This window comes from Tachysurus vachellii, chromosome 19 (genome assembly GCF_030014155.1).
Source record: "Tachysurus vachellii isolate PV-2020 chromosome 19, HZAU_Pvac_v1, whole genome shotgun sequence".
Lineage (NCBI taxonomy): Eukaryota > Metazoa > Chordata > Actinopteri > Siluriformes > Bagridae > Tachysurus > Tachysurus vachellii.
The window spans coordinates 11,272,599-11,291,177 of NC_083478.1; the positions used below are offsets into that span (position 1 = coordinate 11,272,599).

The window sequence follows — 18,579 nt, forward strand, 5'->3', positions numbered from 1 at the left end:
ACAATCATCAGCATGTACAAACGAATCAGTCATCTGACTACTATTTACGGGATAAAAGTGAGGAAGATGTACCTCACTTTCTGTGAAAAGCAGAATGCATTAATGGCTTTATTCATGTTATTGGAAAGGTGTGGCTCTTGCAACCGCTGACCTCTGCCTTTGACGGCTGATCTTTGAGAGGGAGGGAAAAAAAAAGAGCAAGAGAAAAAAAATCTGTCTCTGTGATCTGGTTATTGAGCTCTGTCCTGTCCGTCTGATCTGCCCTAGTCTTATTGTGGACATGACAAAACACCTAAAAAAAAAATGGTAGCGAAATGAGTGAGGAAAAAAAAAAAAAAGATCAGGGTTGATCAAAGAAAGACAAAACCTATCGAGTTTAGAAACGTCTCGCAAGGATTGGGGCAAATAAAGCACTGAATAAACCTGAGTGAGGAACCTGCTGTGAAGTAATGGGAAATTTAGTGACAGCACAGTTACAGACAATAGTTAGGAGGAGATTAGAAGATGCGCATCCTTTCGCGTTACCTTGAGAGGGTCTGTGTGGAGATACTCAATGTTCCAGTTGCCTGAGCTTTAAGCAAAAAAAAAAAAAACCCCCCAGGCAGGACCAGTTGAGTGCAGAGAAACCCAGTAGCAGGAGGGCAACAGGGAGTCAGTACATCACATCCTATATCGCCGTGCGTTCTGCCTGGGAGGAAACGAGCCGTAAAAAGACAGGAAATTGCACGGTGGGGAAGGCTTCGCTTCTTTGCAGCAGGTTTGTTGGTTAATTTGGCACTCATGCGGGCTGAGACGGGCCTGATACAAAAAGATGCTAGCTTACCTCATCATTAAAGAAAAAAAAAAGAAATCCAAAAGGGAGGTTTGTTTTGTTTTTTGACGACTGCATAGTGACTACAAGGATGCTGCAAAACGGATAATGAAGGACTCTGAAGGAGAACGGCACTAGTTTCAATTTCAAGTCTGCCAAATCATGATAGCACAAGGGAAAAAATTAAGTCTGCAAACATATTTTCAAATCTGATTAGTAAGCTGTGCTAGACCACTCAGAAAAGCTCTTAGTGCTCAGAGAAATCCCAAATGTGTGTATGTGCATGTGCGCTTGTATGTAAGCCTCCGAATTTGATGCCAGGCTCTATAGTAATTTGTAGAGGAGAGCGTAGGGTGGTACAGGCCCTCCGAGAGGCAGAATGAAACATTCACCAGAATGCAGATGAACGAGACAAAGAACAATGAGCGACGGGACAGAGAGAGGGTGGAGCAGGGCAGAGACGAAGAAGAGAGGGGACAGTGTGAGAGGGAGCAAAAGAACAAGACGAGAGAGAGCGCGTGAGCGAGTGAATGAATGAGTAATAGTAAAAGTAGAAGGAAGAAAGTGCTAGAGAGTTGTCAGAGAGGCACAACGGCTATACTGCACAGTTCTTGGCACTCAATAGCATTCTGACTTTTAGAAAGTGGTGTTCTTTTGGAAGTCTTTATCCCTATAAAGCTCCAGCAGAAGACAGCATGCTACAGTATAAAGAGCACTTTAAAGCTTTTAACCCTTCTCCAGCTCAGACGGTCACTGTAAAGGGATTAAAGTTTCATTCTGTTTTTATAGGGAACGCAATGGACAGCAAACATTTATACACACGTTTTATAAGAGATTATTGAATTTCAGCTCCGTGCTTTGGAGAAAGCGATTCCAAGACTGTAACCTACTGACACGTCTGGGAAAAAAAAATTAACCTGGTATGGACATTACACTTAAACATGCACTTGCAGGTAATATGAGCAATAGAATGAACTTTGCACAGAGGAAAAAGTAGGGTATATTTAGGCCAAGTGCAGTAGGTAGACTTGAGACAAAATCCAGGTAGAAAGAACGAAAGAACGAAAGAAAGAAGCTGACCATCTGAATTAAAAGTCACAACATCTTGTAGGAAAAAGTTCATTATCCAGTCAAGAGGATTTACACTGTAAACAAACTAGCTATGGAAAACAGAAAGCGACTTTCCTTTCATTTATTAAAGGATAATAATAATAATAATAATAATAATAATAATAATAATAATAATAATAATAATAATCTTAATGGTGGTCATCAACAGAGAATATTACAGTGCAGGATACAGTGCAAATATTTTTGCTGTGAGATTTTGCCAAAAATCACACAGCAAACGAAAAGTTTCTAAAAAAAATAAATACAATAAAATAAATAAATAAATAAATAAATAAATCACACAAACTAATTATTTAGGTTTAACCTGCCAGGTAAAATTAAATATAAACTAGACGAGATGGTCTTTAAAAAATAAATAAATAAATAAATAAATAAATAAATAATCAATCAAATCAATAAACGCGCAGAGACGCTCATGCATGTTAATGCCAGTCCTTAATACGCATTGGGGAAACACGTCGGTCACGTGCATGGGCATTGTTTACATTAAATATTTAAAGAATAAATGTTGTGCCGGTTTTTAAGGGAGCAGATCGCGGTGTGTCGCTTCCTGCAGTGGGCTACATTAATCAATATCCTACATGAACCAAATACAGGAGGCTCTGGAGGACACCACATGGACACTAAAAGCTCTTATCGTTATTAAACGTGTGGACTTTTTAGATGACAGAGTCGTACGGTCCAAGCACGAGGAGTGAATGCCTTTAAATGTATGTTTACACTTAGGAATAACAATAATAACAATATTAAATAATAAATAATAATAATAATAATAATAATAATAAGGCAGGGTAGAGAGCAGAGAGAAAACCTGTCACGTACCTGCAGCTCTCCGGGTTATTTCTGAAATGTTCTTGTGAGGCTTTGTCCCTGTTTTTGGAGCCTGTGCGTGTCTTTTCGCCTGCGCTTTAATATTTCAACAAAATATCCAGCTGGAGGAGCGCGAGCCGCCGCGCTGAGTCTCACGGGCAGGCAGCGCGAGGGAGCGAGGGAAGGGGCGGGGCTACGGTCCACACGTCACTATGGACGCTGGAGTTTACAGTAGGATACAACACCAGATTTACATCCGTTTTCAACCAAAGACATTCATTAATATTCACGTAACGCTGATAATCCAAAAGACACTATGGCTACTAGTAAGAATTCACTCGCTTTAATTCACACTGTGCTACTAATTGAAATAAACTTCACTGGGAGCCCCATTTCTTTCATCCATCCATCCATCATTCTATCCATCCACCCTTCCATCCATCAATCCATCCATCCTTACATCCATCCATCCATTCATCAATCAATCCTTCCATCCATCCTCTACACTGTTTATCCTTACTGGGTCACGGGGAACCCGGAGATGTCCTAGGAGACCCGAGGCACAAGGCAGGGTACACCCAGGACAGGATGCCAGTCTATAACAGGGCAACTGTTGTATTATATGACATTACAATCCAACACAATTCCCAAAACTGCTATCCTGAAAATGTGATTACATTTCTGTCATATGAGCTTCATTTAAGTACACAACTGGGTAGCCAGTGGAATAGTGGTGCAGCAGGTAATGTTGCTGCCTCCACACTCCAAGGTCCCAGTTCGACCGTGAGCTCGGGTTACTGTCTGGATGGAGTTTCTCCATGTTCTCCTTGTGTCTGCATGGCGCACCTCTGGGTTCTCACGTAAGCCAAAAGGTGGAAGAGCTTAGCCAGCTTTTGTGCACGATTCCCAATTTAAAATGTGACAGTTTGTGGTGTGTGTGTGTGTGTGTGTGTGTGTGTGTGTGTGTGTGTGTGTGTGTCAGCTGCCATTTAAACAAGAGCTCAAATGGCTACTAGCACAAAAAAAGTCAACCGAAAAGATATTACAACGATATTCAATAAATCCTTAGCATCTGTTGCAGAACTGTAGTCATGAGAGACTTATTGTTAATATGTTTAATACATTTTCAAACTAGATGCTCAAACTATCCTTCTAGAACTTCCTGCAATTCATTACTAGAGCCATAGACCTAATTCCTTGACTTCGACTTAACTTACATAGCAGCATGGAGACTTTGACTTTGGACTTTGCTTGAGAGATTAGAATCAACTTGAACTTCAAAGTTACATTTCACTACATTCAGACTTGAGGGTAAATAAACTGTTTACAGTGCTGATGTGCACATATGCTTATATGTATATACACACATCCAATCAATGGGTCTAGATTATTGTTCTCTCTCTCTCTCTCTCTCTCTCTCTCTCTCACACACACACACACACACACACACACACACGGGATAAAAGAACTGCTTGTAAAACCTGCCACCTACAGGTAATATAGAGCAATGCAGCTTTCCATTAATAATCTAATAAAAAAAAAAAACAAGAACAAAAAAATTATTTAAATATAATAAAATTACTGGGATTACAACAAAATGGTCCATATTTACTTTTTTGGGTCATTAACAAATATGACAAAGTATTTTCTGAGATACACAATTTAAATGCTCCTTTAAAAACCCAACCTATGATAATGGTTCAGTGTCATTTTGAAGAGACTCACTGCTCCTTTAAATGCTATACTATATACTAGAAGTCTAGAGTTACCAATGTACTTACTACTGCTGTCTTACTAGATTAATAATGACTTATGTAGGCTACCACTAACTGCAGCCATATGTTGGAAATGAAATTACCTCGTATGCAGCTTCGTGACCTGCAGGCTTCTTCGGGGAAACAGATTTAAAACTGGCAAGCTTCATTAAGAAGAACATGCTTTTTTTTGTTGGAAATAAATACCAACATACTGTTTAAAATGTCAAATGTCAGTGTGTACAAATAAACTTGGAATTTGAAATTAGTTTCAATCAAAAACTTTCTGTACAGCTTGCATTGCAAACTTGAAACTGAGTGCAAGCAAATGTTTTTATCTGGTTTTTACTTGTATTTTCCTGTGCAACCGGTAGCTTTATTATAAACTTGAAGTGCAACTAGCCTTTTCCCACCATATCTTCTGCTCATTCATTTCCAAAAGAGACAGGGTGACAAAGAAAGAAGTCTCCACTGGAGATCCATTAACTGGAAAGAGAGGCTAGAAATGAAAATGAACAACCCCTCCCTCCTTAATTCCCTGCATTCCCCACCCCCCCAAACTGGAGTCTGCAGGAAGGATGCTGCTCATTTCCTCCTTTATTAAATTGACACGCACACATCCTGCAATGCCAACCAACCAGCACTGACAAGTGCATCCTCCACTCTTTTATTCTTGTTGTTCCACAATTTCAGACAGTGTGATTGTATGCTTGCATTTTGCCACGTCTGCCTTACTTTCTCTTCCACCCAATTTGCCTATCTCAGGATTCCCAGAACGTCTATTATCATTTCTAACAGAGTGCGCGCTTCTTTCCTGGATACTAACCGCTCCCCCGAGCTTATATTTCACACATCCTCGGGGATGTAAAAAAACACCCTAAATTCTCACTTCTGAAAATATGTTGCATATCAAAATTCACACGATATAAACATTGTTCCCTTTCAGAAGCACAGAGAAAAGATGCAGAGTTACAGATCCTGCTATTTTCTGAAAGATATTTTCCAAACAAACAAAAGCAAGGACGTGCCTGACATGCAGGTTAAAATATATGAAGAAATTGCAGCACTTGATTTAGCCTTGATGGATGTGAATAAAATAGCTTTGCAGTATGGGATAAATCTGGAACACTACAGGGCTGTGTGTGTGCTTGTGTATGTGTATGCGTATGTACGCGTAAGTACGCGCGTGTTTTTCAGAATGAGAGTAAGCCGAAACTGATTATTTCCTGAAATTCAAACTGGACAGTAACAGTGATATTCATTCAGGACTCGTGCAATTCCTGGTATTCCTGGTTCATAAAAGAGCGTGTGCTTTCATTTTACATACACGCATAAAGAAAAGGAAACATGTCTAGAGTTGAGGATGCAGTCTCCCTGGTGAAAATGACAATTAAAGCTATTCTAATTCGATCCATGTCTATCTCCAAAATAAGGATTTCTTAATGGAAATACAAATGGAATCGTTTTAATGCACAAACTGAACCGACTGTTCAATTCAATCGTGGTTTAAAACCTGCCCAATTAAAATAAGCTCAGCCTGAGGGCACATTTAAATTAAATAACACACAAACACAATTTTATTTGTTTCCAAATCAGCTGGATTAAGAACCGGTGGTATTTATGACTGGCTGATTTCGGAAGGGATCTGTATGCCTACACTTGATGGTCTGATTTGATCAGATTGGCTCTTCTGTGTAAATGAAGTAATGCAAGGAGGTGTGGGCTTGAATTAGTTTTGTAATATGAGTGGATGGGATATGAGGAAAAAAAACTGGACCATTTTGTGCATACGTTTACAGACTGTTGTGTGTGGAAATTGGAGAAGATCAGCAGTTTCAGAATAGCCCAAGTCAGCCCATCTTGCACCAATATACATGTCAATGTCACAGTCAACAATGACACACCATTTCTTCCCCACTCTCACATTTGAACATTAAAGCTCCTGATTTCCGCATAGTTTTATGCATTGTGCTGCAGCCACGTGATTAGCTGATTGGTACCTCTGAAGAATATCCGAGTAAAATAACTCATTACTTAGTAATAATCAAAAAACACAACACACTTCGAAGTACAAGCTCCAACACACTTCATTAGCAATCAGTGATTACTGACTGTATTGGCGATATTGACCACTCACCATATGATTTGCCTGGGACTCAGGACACAAAAAAGGGGACACACTGATCAGGGTGTTAATTGTGCACACATTTCTGATCATTTAGAGATCCCAGTGAGCCTACAGATCATGTCTTTGGACTGGGAATGGAAGCCAGAGTGCCTGGAGGAAACCCCCAAAGCTCAGGCAGAACATACAAGCTCTACACACAAAGCAAGAAGGCAGGAATCAAACCCACAACCCTGCAGGTGCAAAGCAAACATGCAACCACTAAGCCCTGTTTATTGTTATGGAAATTTATCCTTAAAATAAACACTAATTGAAAAATACTAATTCAAACAGATACATCTAATATTGCCTAATAACTATTATTTAAATCCTTAGAAACAACTGGTTCGAACCCAAGTGTTGCATGAGTCACAGCAGGAATGGTGGCTGTTGGATTGCTTCGACGTTCGTCAGTAAACTGCTATTCCCTGCACCTCAGCTAATTAGCCTGCTGCTCAGGGAACTGGTTAATTAGACAAGTGCTAACACTAATTCTTGCGAAAGTTATTGTAGATCCACTCCCACAACACACACAAACACACACACACTTAACCACCCACCCACACACCGTGGATTGACAGGTTTAACAGATGTACACCAACAATATGTATGTATGTATAAATATGTTCACAACGAAAGCAACTCTACGTAAATGCGGCTGAGAGCCAAGAGTTTGGGTACGCAAAGCCTAAGCCCCAGTAGTATGCAGAGAGTGAGTCAGTTATAGTTCCCCTTTTATAAAAGGAGTAATACAAGGTCAAAAAACACAAGCTGAATCATTAGGAGACAAAAACTCAACTCTATGGACATCATGGGCGCTCATTACTCATCCGACCATTTTGGATCAGTGAAGGCAATTTAAAAGCATCCTTGATCTGGGGCCTAAACTGCCCCACTGAAATCTGACATCTTGTATTTAAGCATACTAAGTTTACACTCTTTTCTATATTCTCAAAATATTTATGCAAAATCAGTGGCTGCTTATTCATTGGGACATTCCACATCTACTGTTTAACAAAATGTTAATCATCATAATGACTCCATCCGTAATACGTACATTTTCATTTCCACCGAAATACTTATGAACTCTTTCGACTGACCAGGGATTTTGTTGAGTTGTTGTTTCATCTATTTTCTTGACGTTTTAGATGTTGCAAGACTGTAAAGCAGGGAGCAAACTACCCCACTTAGCTTCTGCTAATAGAAGACCACTGGGGCAGGAATTATGCTTCCCCATGCCCAGTCTGAACATTTTCACTGCAGGAGGAGCAGTGGTCAGGACATTCTTTATTACAGGAGTGTATTTACTAAGATGAATTCTAATATCAGAAACCATAACCCTGATTAACAACTCACCATAATTATATTCACTGCTTCATATCTATAAGTACTGCATTATGAGGACTGTCAGTCATCAAATAATCTATATATCTCTCACACACACACACGCACACACTACTGCTGCTACTATATATTGTACAAAAAACATAATATTGCACAATAGTGTTATTTGCACTCCCACACTATGTACATAGCGGATCGTTCATATTCTATATTCATATTTAATACTCATTCTGTTTATATTGTATCTCTGTCTTGTATAGTTTGTATAGTATATTGTTATTTATGTCTGTACTTTTGAGTGTCACAAACAGCTGGAACCAAATTCCTTGTGTGTGTCAACACACTTGGCCAATAAATCCGATTCTGAAGCAAACTGCAGTTTGAGTTAAGAGCAGATGATGTAAATGATGTACAGGGCAGTTTCTACTGCATTATAAATATGAAATTGGGATTTTGAAGCGAATAATATTTTATATGCTATAAACCACCTTCCTCACACAAACGCTTAAACAAATATGTTTTCATTTTCTAATGCCCAAAACTTTTAAGCTAGTTTCAGTTCTTCTGTGAGGTTTTTCAGATGTACAGTAGTCGGGTTGGAAATGTTGCTGAAACCTGACCAAAAACACCTGCTGCATGGAAAGCAGCTAAACAAGGTTCCCAAAATGAGCTATTAGATTACACGGTAAACTGCTCTAAACTCTATACTAAAAAGACAGTATAATTCCATGTCAGTTAAACTTCAGGGATATAAGTCTGTCCAGTTAGAAAGCATAAGAATTTTGTGAATCGGTTTCATCTGCTTTGGTTCAAATAAAATTAACAGGCGCACTGGAAAAGCAACTGCAAAATGGTTCCAAAGCCGTAGAAGCACAACAACCCAGCAGCAGAAGTGACCAAACTGTCAGAAACAGACTCATCATGAGCATGCCCAGATGTTATCCAGAGTGCATACAGTACAGGTGCATGGGGCCATGCACACTACTGATGTACACTATTAGTTGTAAGTTGGATCAACCTGTAATTTTGTTCTCACACAGTGTATGTAAAGATTTTCGACTTGAGAATTTAGTTCATAGAGATGCCATGTGATTTAATCGTTCCTTTCATTCTTTGAGCAGTGTAGACTACATACTAGACTGTATGCTGGATGACAGACAGGTGAGAGTCAAAAACAATTCACATGTTTTGGTTATCATTCTTAATGCTGCTGCTAGAAATGATGTGATTTGTATAAAAGATACCAAATTAGTCACAATTCATTTTCCCTCATAACAATAATACAGACTTCAAAATGATCCCAAATCAATTCACTAAATAAAATGCAAGGAGGCACTAAATGGCTGCTGTGGGATTCTGTACAGAAGTGCAATCTGGAAATTCAATTTATAATAATAAAATATAATTAATAATATTCATAATAAAAAATAATTATATAATTCAATTTATATAATAAAACGCATACAGCTACTGTATATTTGTTTAAATATATTTAATATATATCGTTTAAAGAAACAATATAACTATAAACAATTGACCAATCATGCACAAGTTCATACAGAAGCACCAAATACATCTTGACTGCTCATGAACAACCACAGAGCAGCAGAGACCTTTCTTTATATCAGTCAGATACAGATCACTGATCTGTGATCAGCATTCAGAAGAGTTATCAGTGAGGACTAAAGATCTGAGTATGAGGTTGTACCTGTTCGTTGTTGTTAATGCACTGCAGTTTCATCTGTTTCAGGTAGGTGGTGGTCAAAGGCATGTTGTAGTCGATGAGGTCAGGGGCCAGAGATGCAGGTCGGTCATTTTCTGGAGAAACAACAGGATTACTATGAACCAATATGTTAGCAGTGTTTGCAATCAATCATCTGTAGCAACATTATCACAACGGATTAAAAATTAAAAAAAACAACAACAACACGTCGCTGTCGTCGTTTATCATGGAAAACTGTAAAGGACCATGTTGGTGTACATGCTGCACTTGGCATTGTGTGTAAAGTTGTTCTGTTTCACCACTAGGGGACAGTAAATGAAGCTCTTCATGCTACATGCACATGTATGGCCCAGTGTCTTTGTCCCATTAAAAAGTGCTCAAATTAGAACACATGAACTGTATATACTGTATGTATGCAAATATAGCCCCGATGTAGTAATGGTAAAAAAATGGAGACGGATTTAGTAAAGAATACATGCGTGTGTGTGTTTTTGTGTGTAGGTGTGCCAAGTATGAAAGTGACGAATGAAAGTCTAACCAAAACGCAAACCTCGTGTGTTTTCAGATTCCACCGATTTCCCCTACGACATTCTAAAATGACATTTAGCCCATAGTGAAATAAAACTATAGTACATCGAAGGGATATTTAGATTTGAAGAAAAAAATAAGCTGCTAATGATCTTACACACAAAGTACAAGCTGAAACATGAATCGTTAGTAATCAGTGATCATTAGTCATTACTACAGAGGTGATAACTTGTCTCATTCACTTGGTATACAGATTTCTATCCAGAAACAGTGTTCAGGTCTGCGCGTACAGTACCTATACTGAGACGTTAAGTATGATGTCTACTTTTTGATAATAAAATAGATTTCTGACCCTGATATAAAAAAGAGCTTAAAGAATTAAAACAAGCTGCAGCTTCGGAGTCGATTTAAGAAAGAAAGAAAAAAAGCCTGCGTGCACAGAAATGAATCACTTTTAATAATTTAGAGCTGAACTTTTGCGTGGGTAGCTGGAGCTAAATAGAGGGGCAATATGAGGGGTGAATAGGAGGGGAGGGGAGGGGGGTTAACGGACCCCCATGGGGTTGGAAGCCAATTAGCACTCGCTTTATGAAGCGACACCCAATGTTGTCCTCATGCTGCCACACAGGGCTGTGACAGATCAAGCCTGAAGGTGTTGGTGCCTGTGTGTGTGTGTGTGTGTGTGTGTGTGTGTGTGTGTGTGTGTGTGTGTGTGTTTTATCTCACACCCAGGAGTGGGTCTTGGGATGCTTGGTTCATAATGGGTCTTCTTTTTTTTTTCCATCCTTTCATTGTACTAGACAGGATCTCTCCATCCAGCTCCTCCCCCACTGAACTTCTCGCATCTTTGCTTTGCCGATCCCAAATCTTCCCTCTCCCCATTTTATCTCCTTCCTGCAGAAACCTGGTGTCCTGGGAGTGAGATTTTTCAGAAAAGGGGCTGTAATTGGGCTAATTGCAGCATGCAGGGAGGACAAGACACTCCAGTGATCAGTGCCTAATGAATGTCTTTGGCGAGTGTGTGTGGCATGTGTGATGGAGGGGTTTAGCTATTAACTTCAGGAATTGAGGCGGTGGGGGTGGACGGTGGACAGAGTGCAAGAGCCAAAGGGGTGGCGGGATTTGTTATCTGGGACTGCGAATCCCTTTACTGCCAATCATCTCTGCAGAACCTGGAACAATGTGGACGTGGAGACGTTACGCCGCCGTGGAGGTTTCAGCGCATTTCGCTTCTGGCTTTTGAACATGCTAAATGTTGTGAGCGCTCAGTAACCATGAAGATGGCATTGGATGGCAACTGATGAACAGCTTTGCTCTGCTGGCTTAGGACTACAGTTGCTGTAACAGCTTTAGGACTGCAAGTGCCACAAACAGTTTTGCATTTCAATCTCTCAGAAAACAGTCGATAATTGTATTCAATTTTATTTGTATAGCGCTTTTAACAATGGTCATTGGTCTAAAAGTAGCTTAACTCGAATATAAATATATAGTGGAAAAAAATTATTATAGAAAGATTAATATTGTACATATGAAAATGTGTTTGTATTTATTTCCAATGAGCAAGCCTGAGGTGACTGAGGCGAGGACGAACTCCCTTAGATGGAAGAGGAAAACAAAAATAGACATCATGTTGAAACTGGAATGAATTTGCACTTCTTGAACCAATTGTTACGCAGTTATTGACAAGAATTATTCAGAATTGCAATATCCAGGGTCATCTTTTTGAGTCTGGTTCCTCTCAAGGTTTCTTCCTCAAATCATCTTTTTAACTGTTTTATGTTTTACTAATGAAATCAGATATAAATATCAAATAATCTGACAATAAACCAAGAAAAGTAGTATTATTAGTAAAATATGTCTAGAAACAGGTTTAATAATTTAGTTTCTTGTAATCATTTCATAGGAAGTGCTAAATCATTTTGACCATATTCAAGATCTTTTAACTTTCCAAGATGTTCATTTTTTGCAGTACATTTTTGGTTGATAAATGACAAGGAGAAACAGACACACTGCATTTATCATGTGGCTAAAATCCAAATCACCTTAAATCTCCTGAAAATCGGATTTAATTATTTGCACCTAATTCGCTTTGGTGCACTTTTATTAACGTGAATAATTCCAATCCTGGGCTTCAAAATGACTGAAATAAGCAAATATTAACAGAGCTCAAATGTCTACCTGCCTGTCGGGTTTGTACTCCCTTTGTATCCGCTCACTAAATGTATAGCTAGTTATCATTTTAATTTTAGAAATTGAAATAGATGAAAAAGTGGAATACTGAAATAATTGTTTTAAAGATAATTCAAAAATAAAATTAAATACGCCATCAAATTGTCCATTATATTTAAAATCATTATAAGGCTTCAATAACACATAGAAATGGAATGCTCTAAAGAACAAATGCAAAACAAACCTACAAACTAAAATAACGAAATTAAAATCTACCCATACACATATATCTATACACATATACACACACATTTTATTTATATTTATATATATATATATATATATATATATATATATATATATATATATATATATATATATATATATATACATATATACATACACATACACATACATATACACATACACACACACATACATATATATATATATACACATATACATACATGTATATATATACACACACACACACACAAATCGTGCAATATTATTATGACGAATGCTGAATGTTTAAATGGAGTTTAAATTAAGTGAAGATGTTTCAGTGAGCTTTTGGATGCCGTACCCTTGCATTCGGCTCCGCTCGGGCTGATGTGCATCCTCTTCTGACACTCTCCACAGCCCATCAGGAATCGGGTCACTGCTTCTCTAGGCAGAAATGCGTACGTCTCTGCTATCTGAGACAGAAACAGAGCGAGATGAGGTTTATTATTACATACAGCTGCATGAGAGCAATTTCTCTCAGAGTCACATGTCAATTGTTGAGCTCACTGTATTTTTGATAGCTAATGTGAGGGGTGCATTATGTACAGTGTATGTACAACAATAACCAAGATAATATACACTGTAAGTACAGATAATATGTAAAGGGATGTAAACTAAACCGGGGTAGACAAATGTAGTCATCTACATTTATAATTAGGTAGAGAAGAGGTAACAATGACAGGATGGAGCAGAACTGCAATATGATTACAGGCAGTGAAGTATTAGTGAGACGTATACTGACAGGTTGTTAGCATTCAGATGTGTTGCTCTGATTGAGAGATTGAGGACAGAGCAGGAACCTATAGCAACTGACCACCTTAGCGCATATCCAACACCTGCAGCTAGTCGAGTCTCTTTACCTCTCTGTGAGCTGTGCCATGTGTGCCATTCTGAATCACTGTTCCAGTCATGTCTCATTCTGTCTGCTTATTCAGACCAACAGTGAGCACACAGCCACCAGGCTTATAGTAGTGTAGTGGTTTAGAGGAATGTGGGGAGTTTAGGGGTGTGTGTGTGTGTGTGTGTGTGTGTGTGCGTGTGCGCGCGTATTCAAGAGTGGAAGGTGTGACAGTTAAATGTCAGTTGCAGCCCTTGGTGACAGAGTCTCTGTCAATCAGCTGCAAAATAGCAAGGTATCAGGGTGCACGTACACACACACACACACACACACACACACTCCATGAACAAAGGTAGTTTATCAGTGGAGAGACAGCATCCAATCTAAATTTAAATTTCATTAATTCAGGGGAAAGGCAAATGAAGTGCTAATCAGGTTCTTAAATCAGTGAGCAGCAGTGACTGAGACTGTGCTGGAGGGGTCTGACTCGTATTAAAATAAAGAGAGACCAGACCACTACACACACACACACACACACACCCCCGCTTCGTTTTTTAACTCCCAACCATGCACTATGCTGAAATTATGTATATAGACGCATTGAGATGTATATATAAATACATCTCAAATACATATATATATTATATGTAAACATATAATCAATGCATCTATCGAAGCAATAATTCATCAACATCTATGCTTTGTCCTGTTTTTTTTCTCCCCACCCACTGATTTCTTTCCCTCTTTCTCAATCCCAATCTCTTTATTTCACCTCTTCCCTAGAAACCTGCAGCAGCAGCCCGGGCTAAGATGAAGACCGAAAGAAAAAGAACACACACCCCCACAATAGAGCCACATTCTCCCCTGAGGCTCAGAAAAACAAACATAGGGCCACTATGGCACTGCAGCAGCAGGTCAATGTGTGCTACAAATGCAAGGGACTGTTAAATAAAATCCACAAAGCCCTGAGCCTACACCCCGGTGTACTCGCCTGTATGGAGTGCACTGTTAAAAAAAAAAAATCCCTGCTGGATATAAGTCCCAGCAGCCGACAGCAACAGCAATTTCCCCTGCTAGTGTTTGTCTGAGTTGCTGCTCTATACAATAACAGGGGGACTGGCATAATGCCACAGAGATGCTCTGCTCAGCAGGGAGGCTCGATGTCAAGACCCCAGGTCCAGAACAGGTTCTGGATGACTGCCATGCCATACAGCCAGCAGGCACGAAGGGAACACAGCCAGCTGCATGTGTTAGTGTTGAAAACACAGATCTCTATCAATTATACATTAGAGGAAACAGAAACAAACAAGACTATATTTGTGCTTCTGTTAGAACGCTGTTGATGCAGAGCACAAAGGTGTTGAGGAGGTGTTGACGAGGCTGCGCCGTCATGGTTTACATGCAGTCCTTCTTCCGTTCATTAGAGGGCACTATCACAGGGGGGTATAGAGCAGTATTGGGAAAAGCTAATCAAAATTAGACGTGTGAGAAAAGTCTTCTAATAAAAGGTGTGATGTGTCAGTATAGAGTGCACTCTAACCGAAAAGAAACAAATCACAAACGCAACATTTTAATATTTTATTGTTTTTTAATGCATTATAAAAAAACCCTGACACCACAGAACGGCAGAAGGCATCATTTATAAAAGATGCACGGATTTTTCATGCAAAGAAATAATCCTGATTCAGTGACAAAGAGAAAAAGCCGCCAATCAGTAAGGTGCGTCTGAGGGTCTGGAGTTCAGGCAGTGATATGACATGCAATCAAGCTAGTCAAAATAAGAACATGCGAGAGAGAAGGAAAAAGAAGTAGGGAAGAACATAATTGCTAAGTGAAAGGAAAAGACAGGAAAGAGATATTGGGACTCAGAGAGCATCAGAAAGAACGAAGGTTGTTTGAGGTGCTACTTAACCGCTTTATATGTTTTCTTCTGGCCGGCATGTTTGGGCACTTTGGCTGGGTCAGAGCTGATATCCACATGCATGGCGTAGATGATATCGTAGAAATCCTCCACCACCGCGACTCTTTTCAGAGACGAGATCTCCTGTCCGGGAGCAGTGTCTCCACACTGCAACAAAGAGAGACAGAGAGAGAATATTTAACATTTACACTAGGCCACTGTGCCCCACACACAAATCATTTATCATTTGATTATTTCATTTTTGCCCACCAAACATCAGTTTATCAGGTCCCAAAAATGAGCAAAACAGAACCAGAGCAGTACTGTTGCTGCCTTACAGTTCCAGGGTCCCTGGATTGACCTAAGCTCAGGCTACAGTCTTTGTGGAGTTTTGCATTTTCTTCCTGTTTGTGTGGCTCTGTTGTTCGGCTCTCTGGTTTTCTCCCGTTGTCTAAAAAACATGCATGTAGGCAGACCGGCTAAGCTAAATTGCTCAGTGGTGCCCGGTCATGAACTGAAAGGGTAAATCCCACAATTCTGGGTGAATCCCCACAATTCTGCACCAAGTGTTGACTTATTTCTGTTCCTGTACATCATACAAATATTCTCCATGTCCATTGCTGTTATGTGTGCCTTCAGTCATCTCTGACTGTATTCTAACTTTTGCCAGATAGCTTCTACAATCTTCGACATAGTCAGCTCCATTTCTATTGGCATATATGTGAAAGATGAGTAAACAAAAGTAAAGAAAAATGTCTTGTTAATTAGCTTAATCTTTCAGTGACAATTAGAGATCCATTAATGGCTGTCAAATGCTTCACTTAATGACACTCCTGCATTTACCACTTTGCGTAAGCTCCATTTAACAATTCATTTAAAATCTCCCAGTACTTCATGGAGAAACAGCCGGATATCCCAGATCCTCCTTTACACTTAATAGTATGTATAGTAATCATTAGTAATCATCTTTTGTCTTTTCTGAGCACTGAACTACGGTCCAGTCAACGTTAACGTCCAGTAACGTCTGTTAAACTCCAGGCACTTGTGTTTGGTGGCATGAAGGTGTCTGTAACTTGCATCCAGGTGAATTACAGCTCTTTTTGCATTTACAGCAGTTGTACAGATTTATGAAGGTCGACACACGTTTAGTTCATTTGGCAAAATCGCCAAGCTTCCTGGTTTTGAAAAACGTTTGAAACAGGAAGTCAAGGATGAAGAGTTCCTAGTTCTCAGGCGAGTAAAGTACATGTATCATTTTGTACATGGTTACGTTTTGTTCATAAGACTTTCTGAATCGATACAGATTTTCATTAAGGGTTTTTAGAAATAAAATGGATTTAAAATTAAAGAATAGATTTCTCATGTTGTCAAGGTGAGATTCAGCAAATGATCCATAACTGTACCCATCTTTACCATCTTATACCCTATTATATATTGTAGTGATTGGACACAATTGTACAGTTGAGCGATTAAGAGTTAATAGTTCAGAGTTAAGAGTCGGTCGGTCGCCCACTCACCTACTGCAAGAAAGTGAGCGACTTCCAAATGGCTGAATTCATCAGGGAGAAAATGAAGAGGCAGCAATGTGCTGACTTTCTATCCACTGATTTTAATCCTCTTTTTTCCTAGATGTTTAATAGGCATTTAAATTCTTACACATGATCGGTGACGTCCTTCATTATCAATCGTACGTTTTGCTAGCTAGCATGCAGACCTGTTTGGATCCGGTTGCTCAGTTGCACGTTCACAACCACACACAGAAAAATAGAAAGGTGTTAATATTTATGGCGTAGCAATAAGAGAACCCAAAAGAGACAGTATCATTAATTCACCTTTCATGATTTGGTGTTGTTTCAGGAGAAAACCTAACATTTGTGCTAGCTATTATCTGACAGAATTTTCCCTTTCAGTCATCAGGGCCCTGTGCAGAATGTATTTCTGTACGGTCAGAGAGGAAAATATGGTAGTTGACCTTGAAAATCCTGTGTGTGCAGGATTTTGTACTTGTTTTGTAGTATACAATGGTCAGAAGACCAAAAAAATAAAAATAAAAAATAAACAAAAAGTGATAAATATATAGTTAACTTTCTTTTTAATATTCAGGCCAAGCGCAGCAAGAACATTCTAAAAAGTTATCTGAAAGCTTAAAACACAAGAAGATAGAATACACAGTTAGATAGAGGCTAACCACCTGACTTAACATCGCTGACCTCATGTGACTCACACAGCCAGTTAGTTAGTGTCCCTGGGCCACATACACACTACCCTACTCTTTATGCACACTAATTTATTTCCACTGTCTTGTACTCTATTCCACATGAGCAGCCCCATCACCCCACACCCCAGTGTCCTTCTCATGTGCACCTGTCCCCGTTCTCTGTTCCTCGCCTCTACCCCTCCCATCTCCCCCTTTCTGACCTTTATGACACTCTGTGCCATTTCCTAATGTTCTGTGCTGGCTTTGGCCGCCTGGCTTTTGTAGTGTGGGAGTCTACCACTACAGTGTTGACGATGTTGGGGTGATTGTGATGGCATTGTGCTGCTGGTGGTGGTTGAGGTGCTGTGGTCTGTGAGGATGTTTGTGGTTTATTAAAGCCCATTACAGCTCATTGTTTTTTCTACTTTGCTGATGAAATTAAGAAACGATACATCTTATTAGTGTTCAATCCAGACTGGGATAAGTAAGAAGACACCTGTTTGTTTACAAGAAATGAAGATGAGTTGGGGCACAACACTACAAAATGTCAAGATAGACAATTCGGTTGCTTGCTAGATGAATACATGGAGCCCAGCTTGTTATTTCCTAATGGTCTGCCTCTACCTCACCAATAAACATGGTCTTAAAATCTATCCATCATGCAGCTTTGGAAATAAAATAATAAAAAAAAAAAAAAAAAAAAACCCTTGTACATACATCAGAGTTGCCAAGCTCTGTGGCCTGATGGTCCAAACGTACACAATTTGGTTATTTTTGCTTTTCTAATGCACCTGATGTAGCAGAAGTCTTCATCAGAAGTTTCACAGGTGTGCAAGTGCAAGCTTTAATCTGGACTCCTGTGGTATAAACATACTTACTTCTGGCATCATATGTGCTCAATTACCTCCAGGAAATAGGGCATGGA

At 39.3% G+C, this 18,579-nt stretch overlaps 1 protein-coding gene across 2 annotated transcripts in view; it reads right to left on the reverse strand.

The window, feature by feature from the left end:
* nol4lb (nucleolar protein 4-like b) overlaps positions 1-18,579 on the reverse strand; it is an 85,912-nt gene that overhangs the window by 53,964 nt on the left and 13,369 nt on the right. For both annotated transcript variants that reach the window (XM_060894164.1, XM_060894166.1), the window contains exons 2-4: positions 15,470-15,625; positions 13,021-13,132; positions 9,723-9,832 (exon numbers count right to left, since the gene is read on the reverse strand). In XM_060894164.1, coding sequence (XP_060750147.1) covers positions 9,723-9,832; positions 13,021-13,132; positions 15,470-15,625 — 378 coding nt within the window. The remainder of the gene's footprint in view (positions 1-9,722; positions 9,833-13,020; positions 13,133-15,469; positions 15,626-18,579) is intronic.